This window comes from Sander vitreus, chromosome 7 (assembly GCF_031162955.1).
Source record: "Sander vitreus isolate 19-12246 chromosome 7, sanVit1, whole genome shotgun sequence".
Taxonomy (NCBI): domain Eukaryota; kingdom Metazoa; phylum Chordata; class Actinopteri; order Perciformes; family Percidae; genus Sander; species Sander vitreus.
Genome location: NC_135861.1, coordinates 4819152 through 4832398, shown reverse-complemented (window position 1 = coordinate 4832398; position 13247 = coordinate 4819152). Strand labels below are relative to the sequence as shown.

General features: G+C 43.1%; 1 protein-coding gene across 1 annotated transcript in view; it reads left to right on the top strand.

Annotated features, from left to right (window-relative positions):
• The window catches only part of bcl2l1 (BCL2 like 1), a 29088-nt gene extending 16063 nt beyond the window's left edge, over window positions 1–13025 (top strand). Inside the window, exon 3 of the mRNA XM_078254279.1 lies at window positions 12778–13025. Coding sequence (XP_078110405.1) covers window positions 12778–12921 — 144 coding nt within the window. The 3' untranslated portion in view covers window positions 12922–13025. The remainder of the gene's footprint in view (window positions 1–12777) is intronic.
• Window positions 13026–13247: the final 222 nt, after the last annotated feature.

The following is a 13247-nucleotide window of genomic DNA, read 5'->3' as shown; positions in this document are numbered from 1 at the left end:
GACTTTGCCCTCGGTATTATCCAGCTCCTGCTCTTGTCACTTGCTAAAGTAGAATCCTGAAGCCACGAGTTTTAACATCAGTTAAATGCCTGAGCTGACTGTGCTGCGGGTTTATCTGCATATTGCTTAGCTCAACAGAAATTCCTACCTTACCATGTCATATAGGATCTTTGGCAGCTGGCCTGGCTCCCTTGTCTTGAAAATGCCTTGGCAATTTTGATAAGGATGATAAGGGGCGGAAGGCCTTGAGGAGGAGCAGGAAGAAATGGAACTCGTGGAGATGATGAGGACATTGATAAAGAAGGAGGAACAGTCACTCACATTGTTTTTTTTTTTTCCAGCTGAACACAGATTGGATCCTCTAAAGACTGAAACTGACATCATGCAACCACTAGAGTACAGTAATAATGAAAATAGTAATTCTAATCATATGATGGTGATGACGATCTTAAGGATGAGGGTTATGGTTATGCTGCATTTAAACTGTGAGATCATTATTGTATCATCATTGTTTTATTTTATGATACTGAACCAAATGTAGGCTGTGTTGAGACTGACATACAGTAAGCACTGCGTGAAAAAGGGCAGCCCCTTCATTTTTTTTCAATAAACTGAACTGAGGTAGTGGCCTACGCTATCTCATCATATTAGAGAATCATTCCTCATGCTCTGAGTCCTTTTAAGTGGCTTTTGAACAACATCCATGCATGCCTTTTACTCAGGAGTGAATTTTTCTATCATAAAGGCCAGATTGACAGAGTGCTTCCTCCCAGCAGGATCTTCCACTCGTCTATAGAGGTGTTCCGACGCTCTGTCACAGTGGCCATTTGGTTTCTTGGTCCCCAGCCTGACAGAGGCCCTTGATGCCCGGTGACTGAGTTTGGCTGGATGTGCAGCTCTATGAAGAGTCCTGGTGGTTTCCAAACATCATCCTTTTTACCTAATAGACTGTTCCTCTGTGGACATTCAAAGCTTTAGAAATGGTTTTCTACCGTTGCTCAGCCTTGACATAATTTGATTGCGGAAACATGCAGAGAGTTTTTTGGGTTTCTTCACTGTGAATTGTGGTAACTTATATACGTAGGTGTGTGTTTTTCTAAATAACCAATAACCAATTAATTGAAGTTGCCTCATGTCGACCCCAATCGAGTTCTAGAGATATCTCAAAGATGATCAAATCAAACATGATGCAAATGCCAGAGCACAGAGATGATATACATTTCAACTATATTAATTCTTTAGAAAGACCATAAATGTGATTTGTAAGTGTGAAAATGTGGATGATTGGATTTATCATTGGATTGGATTCATCAAATACAGTATGCCATTCAGTTTGAGTGTATTTACTCTGCTGTTTCTTTTGATCTGGCCGAGTCACTGTGAACTCATGATCTGCTAATGGACTGTTACACAATGTAAGACAGAGGTCACAGCACACACATCACATTCACTTACTGTGTGTGGAACTTTATACACGCTCTCTTCTTATTTGACGTCTTGTTTCAGCAGCTAGGACGTTGTGTCCTGTCGCCGTGTTGCTGTATACCGTATTTCATTCAAACAAAAACACATAATGTGTTGTGTTCCACGCTGCGCTGTAGGCCGGCGGGCATGGCCGTGTAGTTCAGTGTGTGTGCACAAGGACATGCTGTGTTTGCGTGTACACATCCCAAGTGTTGCAACTAGCAGAAAGTGTTGCTCAACTACAGCGGGGACGGATGACATTTTTAGGTGTATAGAAAGACAGCTTCTTCTCCTTGTGACTCTCAAGTACCATCAGGCTTTGGATCACTGGCTTCTTGTGAACTCTTGAACTGTGATCCTGCTTGCTTTCTCGCCCCCTGTGCGCAGATTCTTTGTCCTCTCACTTTGGGGATGCCTCAGATCCATTTTTTGTTTACTTTTCTTGTTTTTAGTACTAGGCAGCCCTCTTAAAGGTGTGGAAATATATGTTTTGTCTACGGTACACTATAAAAAGTGTTAAGCTGCTAAGTTAGAACATTTGCCTTAAATTGAGTGTAGAAGAGAACTGGACAAGAAAAACGCTACCTTCTTTGACATTTCGTTCTAGCCGTTAATTGACTGACTGTGCGGTTGATGCCTTTATTATGACTCCTCACATTCTGCTCATTCATGCACTTGCGCATACAAATATGCCCTTCATAACGCTCCCGGTAGCTTGGACTTGACGTGTGTGTGTGTGTGTGTGTGTGTGTGTGTGTGTGTGTGTTCACTGAAACATTGTCACAGGGTTAGGGTTTGGTATCGAGAAAAGGTTATGAATTAAGTAACAAATGTATTAGAACTGGGGATTCTTTAAAAAAAAAAAAATTGTCGAATGTTTGATTCTGCTTATCACTCTTAAATGTTTAAAAAAAACAACTAAAAACACCAAACCCTACCCACGTCCTTATGCCTCATCATAGAAAAATGCCTCCGTTATTGATTGATTGTTTTATTTTTTTTCTCTTCCCTATGATGCCCAGCTCTGCACAGAGAATGACCTCCTGCAGTTCCAGTAACTTTCCACTTTAGCTCATGTGCCTATTTGTCCCCTCTCTCTGAATGGGACTGGTTCAAAGCTGGTTGACCTAGATTGTTTTTGTTAAGTCATAGATATTCAAAGGGAGCGTTGCACACACACACACACACACACACACACACACACACACTCAAAGCAGCCCTTATGTGCGAAAGTGCGTATGTGGGTCCAAGGGAAAGGGCCTTTGTCAGCTTTCTATCACAGTAGAGAAGTTTCCAGTTTGCAACACTGAACCTTTTGGATTCTTCTCTGCATGTCAATGGGAGCTATAGCTTTCTTTCTAGCATCAGCACAGTTTCGTCACAGACACCATGTCTGCGTCATTCAACCAGTTTCCAGCTGCCACTTGTGGCCAGCGTGGCCTGAGCGTCATGTGCTCTGCGGGTTGCTAGAAAGTGCTTCTGTCTGTTAAAAGCGAGCTGGTTAGGTCAGATGTTGCACACAGAGACAGAATGACTCACAGTTTTTTAAAGAAACTTGTTCGTACCACTTTAGTGTGAATCCAATGGCTAAAATATCTGAGCTACGACTAGGCTAATGCTTACTCTTGTTTGCAATAACGATGTAACACAAAGTGAGAAATGCCAATCACAAGTTCTCAAAGACGTCTTCACTACTATCGTGTTACAATAGGATCCAGTTAAGTAGTATGCATTTTCTTTGCTGAGAGAAGAGCTTTGATCCAGAGTCAGTCCAAGGTTCCTTCTTTAGGGAGCCATCCATCCATCCATCCATCTATCCATCTTCATCCGCTTATCCGGGGTCGGGTCGCGGGGGTAGCAGCTCCAGCAGGAGACCCCAAACTTCCCCTTCCCGGGCCACATTAACCAGCTCCGACTGGGGGATCCCGAGGCGTTCCCAGGCCAGGTTAGAGATATAATCCCTCCACCTAGTCCTGGGTCTCCCCCGAGGCCTCCTCCCAGCTGGACGTGCCTGGAACACCTCCCTAGGGAGGCGCCCAGGGGGCATCCTTACCAGATGCCCGAACCACCTCAACTGGCTCCTTTCCTTCTTTAGGGAGCAGCCCGCAAAAACTGGAACTTATACAATTTCAAAATAATATAGGTTGAATCCTAAAAGTCCTTTAGCTGATACCAGCAAATGAGTTAAGAAGATGAACAGATTCCTCTTATCTGCTCAAAATTGCCTGATGCTATCTGCAGCATTCAGCTTGACATCATGAGTGTGCATACAATTGCTAATATTAACACATTGTGCTTTTTCAAAGTGTCTCCCAAGTTAGTGAATTTCAATTCATCTCCAGCCCCATTTTGTCGAAAAGCAGCAGGATGTGATGTATTAATCGACGTGTGTGTGTGTGTGTGTGTGTGTGTGTGTGTCAGTCATGGTCAGGTGGTTTCACCATCAGTGTATTCGAGAGTTGCAGCTTGTTATGGTGCAACACCGGCGCAACCGACTAGTCAGAGCTGATGAATAGGAAGCTGCTGCTAATGATCCTTAAAATGCTCCTTTCTCCACATGTAGTATTGGGCCATTTATCAGCCACAGAGATGGACCTACAGGCCCAGACACACTCGCACACATCACACACGCTAATCAGCTGCTCTCCGGTAGCCGTGGCAACCAACTGCAGAATCTCCTTTCCTTTGCCCCTTCACTGTTTCTCCACCTTTCTCTCTTATATCCAACATTTTGCTTTCATGGGCTAATCCTTCCCTCATCCCTTTTTTTTTTTTTGTCTCCCGGCTAACGAAGAAAGAGAATGTTAGGCAGATGGAAAATCAGGGAGAAAAAGCCCCGAGACGCAGCCTGAAAGTGTTCTGCAGGCCGCTGCCTAGCACCCGATTTCCTCTGGGAACGGAGTGGAGATGAAGAAATAAAGGTGTGACCGTGTGAAAGTGAAAGAGAAACAGAGTAGATAAAGACTGGGTTTACGTGCCAGGTGGGACTTGGGGAGATTGAGCACATAAAAGCAATTGTAGTGCTTTCTTGACATGTGCATAGTGAGCTGGCTCGTAATGCTGGTAAAGAAATGAAACGGGGCCGGGCCCTCAGGCCTTCTGTTGATGGTATATTGAAAATACAATGAAGATATATTTTCTGATTCCCAAGTGAAGAAATTAAGTTTATTGGTAGAAAGCTAAAAAGAAATAGCTGACAGAAATGTCTTATTTTTACTTATCTGTACACATGCTCAATAGTGGAGAAATAAAGCACAAGTGGAACTTATGATGCTGAGTGCAAAGATGGAGAGCAGGAGCGCGTGTGCGTGCGTGCGTGCGTGCGTGTGTGAGAGGCAGGTTTGGGCGAGTTTCAGGAATTATTACAGGTGCTACAAGAATGTCAGACCTTTTTTATTATTATTTATTATTGTAAGTCCCAATTTTGTCCAAAAACTATTAATAACACATGAAAGAGTCACACTGTTGCACTTAACTGGGTGTCATGTTCCTATATTGCTGTGAACACACACACTGTAGTTTATTTTGTGTCAGTCCCACAGACACCGTCTTGCTGTCAGAAGCACTCCAGAGCACCAAATGGGTATTAATCCTCAGCTGAAAATAGTCCCCCAAAAAATGCACAATTTTCTCCTGTTTGAGGAGTGTTTGAAAAACACTACAGTACTCATCTTTTTTTTTTTTTTTTAGAAAACTCTTTTTTTTAATGAACATATTAGTGACCTGTCTTTGAAGATTTACTTTGTTAGTTGGAAACATTGGGCTTGGCTAGAGAGCCATAGACAGGCTAGTGAGGTCGGAGAGAATTGAGAAACAGACTAACACATTGTTGGTTTGATCTTCGTATCACTTTGTGCTACATTAACATGTATGAAAAGTGCTATATAGCACTTTTCATAGTGGGCGCCCATATATAGAGGTTTACTCCTCAACGCAGCGGCTGCGGGTTTGACTCAGACATGCGGCCCTTTGCTGCATGTCTTTCCCCTTCTCTCTCCCCCTTTCAAGTTTAAACTGTCCTATACAAATAAAGGCCTAAAAAAATGCCCCAAAACATCATCTTAAAAAAAAAAACTATATAAATATTTTTTTATTTAGTAAGTTGAATAATAACATGAACACTATAGGATCTTTGTCAATCTGATAAATAACTTTCTACGGCATTTGAAGGAGCTTTCCTTTGCATCCCTTGGCACTACCACATAATCAGCACACATTGTTTCATCATATATTTCCTGCCCAATGATAACATGTCGTGACATGTCCGTTTTACAGGTGTCAGCATCACAAAGTGCTGTGGTTTGTTCTCTACTCAGAACACATTCCTCCTGTGTTTTAGGGAAAGGCAGTGGTCAGACTGGCCCTTTTATGTAAGATTTCAAAAGCCGCAGCAAAACATTGACTCACATTTCATGGTGTACAGTACAGTGTAATCACATTGCGTCATTATTTACTTAAGTACCATTTATCAATCCCTTGTGACTAATTCCAACTGCTTTACTTAAATGCAGCACAGTTATCTTCTTATGAGCAACTTTGCTCCAGTGCAGATATCAACTCAGCCTCATGTTACACACACGCACACGCACACGCACACGCGCACACACACACACACACACACACACACACACACACACACACACACACACACACAAATACACACTCTCTCTCTCTCTCTCTCTCTCTCTCTCTCTCTCTCTCTCTCTCTCTCTCTCTCTCTGTTGTCTGTTTTGTCTCACTTTGACTTGTGTGTATCTGGCCATGTTGCCATCTGTGTCATAAGTAACATTGATAGTTCATTTTGGTTGTAATGGCTATAGCAAGAAGGCCAATTTTACCTTTTCTGAAAACGTTCATCTGCTGTATCAAGGCCTGTCGGAAGTCAAGTTGAGGTTGAAGACAAAAATTAGACAAATATTTACTCTCTCTTGGCTGCTTCCTTACATGCAGACCATAAAGAGACATTCCTCGTAGTTATTACCAAGTCCTTGGTAGAGTGAGTTAGAGGAATGAGGTAGGTTGAAGGTGAAATTCTCACCTTGAGTGAACCTTGCATGAGGAAGTGGCCTTCAGTGGACCTTCCAAACCTGCTTCTGTGTTGCACTCAGTTACAAATGTACAAATTCCTCAGATCCGCACAAGTGACTCAACGCACAGGTGTAAAAGCCTCTCCGGCATGTTTGCTCACTGAGTTCCTAACTGGAGAACTGCGTGTGTTTATTCAAAGCTAAACCATGAATGAAAAGGGCTACTGTGAGACCAACTTGGCCACCTTAGAGCCATCAAACTGCCCTTCAGATCCAAAGAGCAGTGACTGCTTTAGGAAGTGTTCTCAACAAAACTTTGGCAGTGAACAAATATAGTTAGTGTTTCTTTCTCTCTCAGTTTTGGTTGCATTTATGGCGTGTTATATTGACAAATGGAAGACCTAGTTATAACCCTTTTTTGAATTTGGAAACCAACAGCAGACAGGAGAAGCCTACATGGGCTTCATTTTATGAATACATTATCAAGTGCATTTTACATATAGCCTAGCATAAGTTATTGTGTGCCTTTTATTTAGCTGTATTTTAGTTTTTATCTTTGAGTTGTTTTTGTGTACTGTATTTCATCGTGTATTGTAGTTAATTGATTAGTTTAGTTTTTTTTTTTATAAATCTGGTTGCCATTATTCTTCATTTTTCATACAGTCAGCAAAGTCCGTCTCTTCATACTATCTAACACCCAACCCTGTCTATGGCGCTCAGCCTCAAGCCCATTGGTTCCTACTAAAGACTCTTTAAAAGCTGGTCACAAACATTATATTTTCACATTTAAGAGAAACCCTAACCCTAACACAAAGGTCCAGCCCTTTCCTAGCACACCTGGGTACTGTAGTTATTAGCAAAGGTTACTCAAACAGGACAAAAGTGTGATTTTATTTGGGACTATTTTCAGCTGCGGATTATAACACATTTGGTGCTCCAGTAAGTATCTCCAGCTACAGGACGGTATATTTGGGACTGAGTCAAAAATAAACTACAGTGCCCACATTCATCAGGCTGAAGAAACATGTCATCCGGTGCAACAGTGTGGCTCATTGATTTATTTTAATGGTTTTTGGACAACAATGGAGTTGTACGGCATAGAGGAAGACGATATATCCGGCTTTAGACACACAGACTTAGTAATACTTGTTAGTAGGATCAGTTCATTGTTGGTTTCGGCACTTGATTGGATTTGTTAACACCATTATATATTGTTTATGTTACTGTTGTGATGATGCATGTATTGAGCTGTTTCGGGTTAAGGCCATAGCGCAGACCACAGAATTGAGGTCATCACATTGCACCATCTCCCCCTTATCTTCCACCAGCACATTCACACACTACAAATTCTTAGAAAATTAGCCAGAAAGCTAAGATTACTTTCCTCAGAAGCCCCACCCAGCAATATACTGCAACAGGCATGGCGAAGTGATCACACTGACGCCGTCCCTCCTACGTCAATATTTTATTTAGTAATATTTAACTACGTAGTCACATTGTTGGTGAGTTTCCTGATAACTCTGTGACAGTCAGTTTCATTGTTGAGGCTGAACCTCCAGTGAACCACCGGGTGTGATGATAGAGGGGGGGGTTGGGGGAGGGGAGGGCGGTGCTCAGTCACGAAAGGCTTGTATCATGTGGACGCACCGACAGTTTTGTTGTCATTACTTAGAATTCCTCAAAGGGACAGACAGAACCTACGCACTATAGCTTTAAAACTGATGGAATGCCTCAGGAATTATACCCCTACGCCTCCTCGCTCCTCTACATCTCTCAAGGCCTTTCTCTCTGTCAACCACCTCTGATTTGTGGCGGTCAATCCCCCTTTACTTCTTGGTATCGTTTCAGTCCATCTTGGGTCTGCTCCAGAAAGTGGGTTTATTGAAAACGTAAAAAAATAATCCTATAATTTCCCAGAGCCAAAGGTTGCATTTTTATATTCCTTGTTTTTGCTCGATCAGTCCAGACCGGAAGATACTCAGTTCACTGTTCAGGGTACCCGCGGGGTCTTAAAAGCATTGAAAAAGTCTTAAATTTAATAATCTCAAATTAAGGCCTTAAAAGCCTTGAATTTGGTATACAAAGTCTTGGATTTTTTTTTGCCTTTCCTAGGATTAAGTTCATACCGTAACAAAATTAATTGTTACTAATGTAGGCTAATTAAAAACTGACCGGAGCCCGTCGCTGGACGCACCGGAGGACCGAGATACAAATGGCGTTTCTCAATCTGTGTTCTTCTATTGACTTGTGTTCTTGTGTCCCTGTGAAACGTCATCTCGTGTTGCCAAAGTACTGTCCCAATACACAAGTTCACATTTCACCAAGAACAGTTAAGATTCCCGGAAATGTTCTTGACACGCCCATTTTACCGAGGATGCGTTGGTCGGTAACTTGTATAAACTTGGCAGCAACCCTATCCCAACATTCATTTCGGCATTCAGCGAGGGTCGGGTTTCCAGTACATAGACAGACCAATAACGGGACAATTTTAACAATTTTCTCCATCTTATTCATCACTAAATTCACTTCTGAGATCGTTTTAGGCGAGAAATGAACTGTTTAGATTTTGAATATCGTATATATAATTAGTCTTGCGTAAATCGTTGCTTCAAAGTTTTCGGAGTTGAGAAGCTCCATAAAGTGAGGCGACAGCCAGCTAGTGCCTGCCGGGGCCGCTAACTCGTCGCTCGGACAGTCACGCTCGGAGACCCCGGCTGTAAGCTGGAGGTCTCTGAGACTGGTCTCGTAAATAAGTGACTTTTATTTCGCCGTTGACGGATCGTTTGTTTAAATATCACAACACATGTCCACATAAGATTAACGGGAGCCTGTGGTTAACTGCCTTTTCGGAGTTAAACTCCACAAGCGCCTGCAGGTTTGACAACCTCGCTGGTGTATTTGTTTTCTGATTTATTAGAAGTTGAGTTTCAGTCTGTATGATAAATGAACATAAAGTGGTAACATGCTATGCATGTTATGTAGACTAAAGGGTAGACGCCAACCTTTATCATTTTAATTGCTAATTTCCATCTGTTGTCTCTGGGCATATACAGTGCACTACAATAATATAGAAATGATAATTCCACATAACACTAATAGGAACACCTAGGACACGTCAATGCATAGGCCTACTTTTTTTAAATTTAAACTGACTTAAGCTAATACACTAATAATAGTAGGGATCGCGTTCCACTCTTTTGAATAAGTAAGGGGTGTTATGCTAAACCATAAACAATAAAATGTAAGCTCAATAAGTTTTATTTTTCAATATTATTGCAATAGTTGTAACATTGTGAGGTTTTCTTGTCCGGAGATTGTGGTTATATTGTTGTGGTTTGTATTTCTAGCTGTTATTTTGGAGTACTGCAGGTAGCCTCTGTGCTGGGGGTGTTGCGCAAAACCAGCAAGAACGCCTCGTCTCAAACTGTTAACAGCGTTTTCTGTGCTTGTGAACTTGCGAGTTCATTCTTTCAAGAACAACCAGCAAGAACGTCCTCCCCAAGAACACAAGTCCGTTCTTTGCATTCTTCAGATTGAGAAACGGCCAAAGTAAACACGCCTCTCTGACCGGTACCGGGGGGTTAGCGGTTAAACTGAGCGGAGGATGTGCGGAATGTGTCGGAGCCTGGCTGGCCGCTCGGCACCTTCAGACAAAGCTCAAGCGAACAGGCTAAAGGCTTATTAGCTAGCCAAACACCGAGCAGTAACATCTGCAAAGATTGGATCTGTGAGCGCATAGAGCTCAACAGTCCCGCCCCTCCTCTTAGAGACCTTGGGTTCTGGAAGTAAATTTTCCATTCATTTCTCCCATTGACGTCTGGAAAAATCTGTATATAAAGAGTTTTAGACCATGCCTTAGGCTAACCAGGTGGTACGTGACTCATAAGCATGCAACGTATCATTTCGAGTAAAAAAACGAACAGAAAATCCCCAAAAAGTCAAAGGTACAAGACTGTGTACATATCGTCATCTCAGAGCGAAGGAACGGCTGTTGCGTCAGCTGTAGACGGCTTTACCCAGTGTTAAGTTTGAGTTAACGTTATTTTAGACTGAATCAAGCTGTCAGCTAGCGGTTAGCCGAATTAGCTGTTAGCTAAACTAACGTTAGCTTACCGGCAGAGGCTAACGTCAGAAGCGTGGAACAGATCGTGATTCGTGCAGTGTCGTAAATCCTCGTGACGGATCGTGCAGGCAGCAGAGATCGGGTACTAAAACCCCCCCTCCTCACCAGCATGAGTTCCACCAATCCGAGGCATCACTGTGGGATTGTGGGATTGTTCAGGATTGTGGGTAATGAAGTACTTAACCAAGACATCGCAAATAAAAGACATTTATCTCAAAACAAGGGTAGTGCCCCATGATTTGTGGTGTCTATATGAGCATATACAATCGCTGAGTCATGTCGGCATGCTGGTTTTAAGTCTACCATCGACGGTTACGATTTTATGGCTTATACTCCAATTTGTCAATGGAGAAATTGCATTGTATTTTTACTTCCGGAACCCACTGTGGGCGGGACTGTTGAGCTCTATTGGCCGAGACGCACAGAGCCGATAATCGTCAGTCGAACGACGATCGCCGTGCAACCAGTAACCAGTAACATAGCTCAAACACAGCGTTTGTTATTCGACTGCTCATGACTATCCAAGATGGCGGCCGCATGTAAACATTAACACTACTGTCTTCATAATCTATCTTTGTAATAAACTGTCTGTACACTTACAAAGTTCTCAATGCTTTCGAGCCTTGTTAGTGGTATCAAATAGTGATTTACCATGTGCCCCGAAAGCTAGCGTTAGCAGCTAACCCCCGGTTTGTGGTAGCTTGTTTCAAGCTAGAGACTCATTCAATTAGCATGAAAACAGATCCCAGAGAGCGTTCGATACGGTACACATATGTTATTAACCCCAGGTTCATTTTGAGCCGGAATTGTCCTTTAAGTCTGGTAAATGATGAATGAGTGGACTTCGCTAAGTGTTGACTTGCTGTGTGTATCTGGCCATGTTGCCATCTGTGTCATAAGTAACATTGATAGTTCATTTTGGTTGTAATGGCTATAGCAAGAAGGCCAGTTTGATGTTTTCTGAAAACGTTCATCGGCTGTATCAAGGAAGTCAAGGTGAGGTTGAAGACAAAAATTAGACAAATATTTACTCTCTCTCTCTTTTGCTGCATCGGAACTGATTTCATGATGTTTTTTTTGGTTTTTTTACTGGCCATCCACGTGGTTAATTCAGGGCGATGAGTTTCCCATCCCCAGATGAATCCAGGGTTAGGTTCAGAGTCATATCCTCTACTTTATTACTCACCGTTTCCAGCAACTGTCCCCCCCCCACCCCACTGCATTCTTTCTGTGATTTCCTGATAACCTCTCTTCTGTCCTTTCAATCTCTTTTTCCTGTCTCCTTGCTCTACAATTTTCAGTAAACCCCCCCCTTCTATAAAACCCTGTCTACCCCCGCCTGTTGAATCCCCCTCTGACTAAGAATCCGATCCCTTTCACATTTGTTCAGACGCTTTGCTCTTGAGAAGGAGCATCGCAGCTATTGTGGACTGAGGTGAAGCGTGGACCGTTGTGGACAACACAAGCATCATCAGTAGTGACTCAGTGGCTCGTGCTCAGCTCAGCTGATCTGTTGCTGTGTTTTGTGTATGAAATTTAAGCCTGACTGGCTCCTCCTTGTGGCCAGACATTAAAACTGCGTGCTCTGCAGCTCATTTCCAGGAAAGGATTTCAGTGGGTGGCAACCATAGCTTGGCATTCTGAGGAAAACGGTGGGAAGGAATGTCGGCGACAACAGCGGTTCTACAGAACTGATGGGAGGGGGGAGGTGGATATATTAAAGCAAGAGTTGCCGTGACTGGGTCCTAACGCTGAGTTTAATGATGTGGATTTTTCCTTTAATCGAGGATCTCTTGTTGTTACTGTGCACAGCATCAATGCAGGTGGTTTTTGGGGCTTTTTCATAGTCGTGATGTTGCCTTACCTGTATGAGCGCTGTGGTGGGTGGAAATTTCCACATGTGACTGTGTGGGCTCTGCCAGTCATACTGATACCCAGCTGTTGTGGCTCAGCAGCCCTCTGCTTGTTTGAGGCCTAGGGACCTTTTACAGACGGGAATCTACCTGACCCTCTAAACCTGCCTGTGGTTTCTTTTTTTTTTTAAATGGGTAATTTTGGGAAGTGTGGATTGTTTCAGATTTGAATGTCACATAGTCAGCAACAAAAGCCCTGGTGTTAACCCTTTCCTTTCCCCTTTTTCTCTCTTTTCTTCACGTCTGCCAGGAGCGCTTTGCCGAAATCTTCGGGCAGGACGCGGCGGCAGAGAGCAGACGGTCTCAGGAGAGTTTCAAGAAGTGGCTGCTGGCGGGGATGACCCTGGTGACCGGAGTCGTGGTGGGCTCACTCATCGCCCAGAAACGCCTGTGAATGGAGCTACACGCCAACCTTCCCCAACACTCATGACCCTCTCCACCTGCCTCCTTCACTACCCTCCCCCCCCCCCCCCCAACCTACACGCCGCAGAAGTTAAATTGAAGTTTGTCTCGTCAGAAACGGCAGACGATGTTTACTTTATCCCCCACACACACACACACACACACACACATCCCACATTGGACTGAGAAATCCTTACATGTTGTTGAACTTTTGCGAAAAAGAGGAAGCTTCACTAGTATTCGCGTGTTCCACCTTGATGAAAAATGTGCGGTTATACACTGACAGACATGTTATTTTTTTCATTTACTGAACAAATT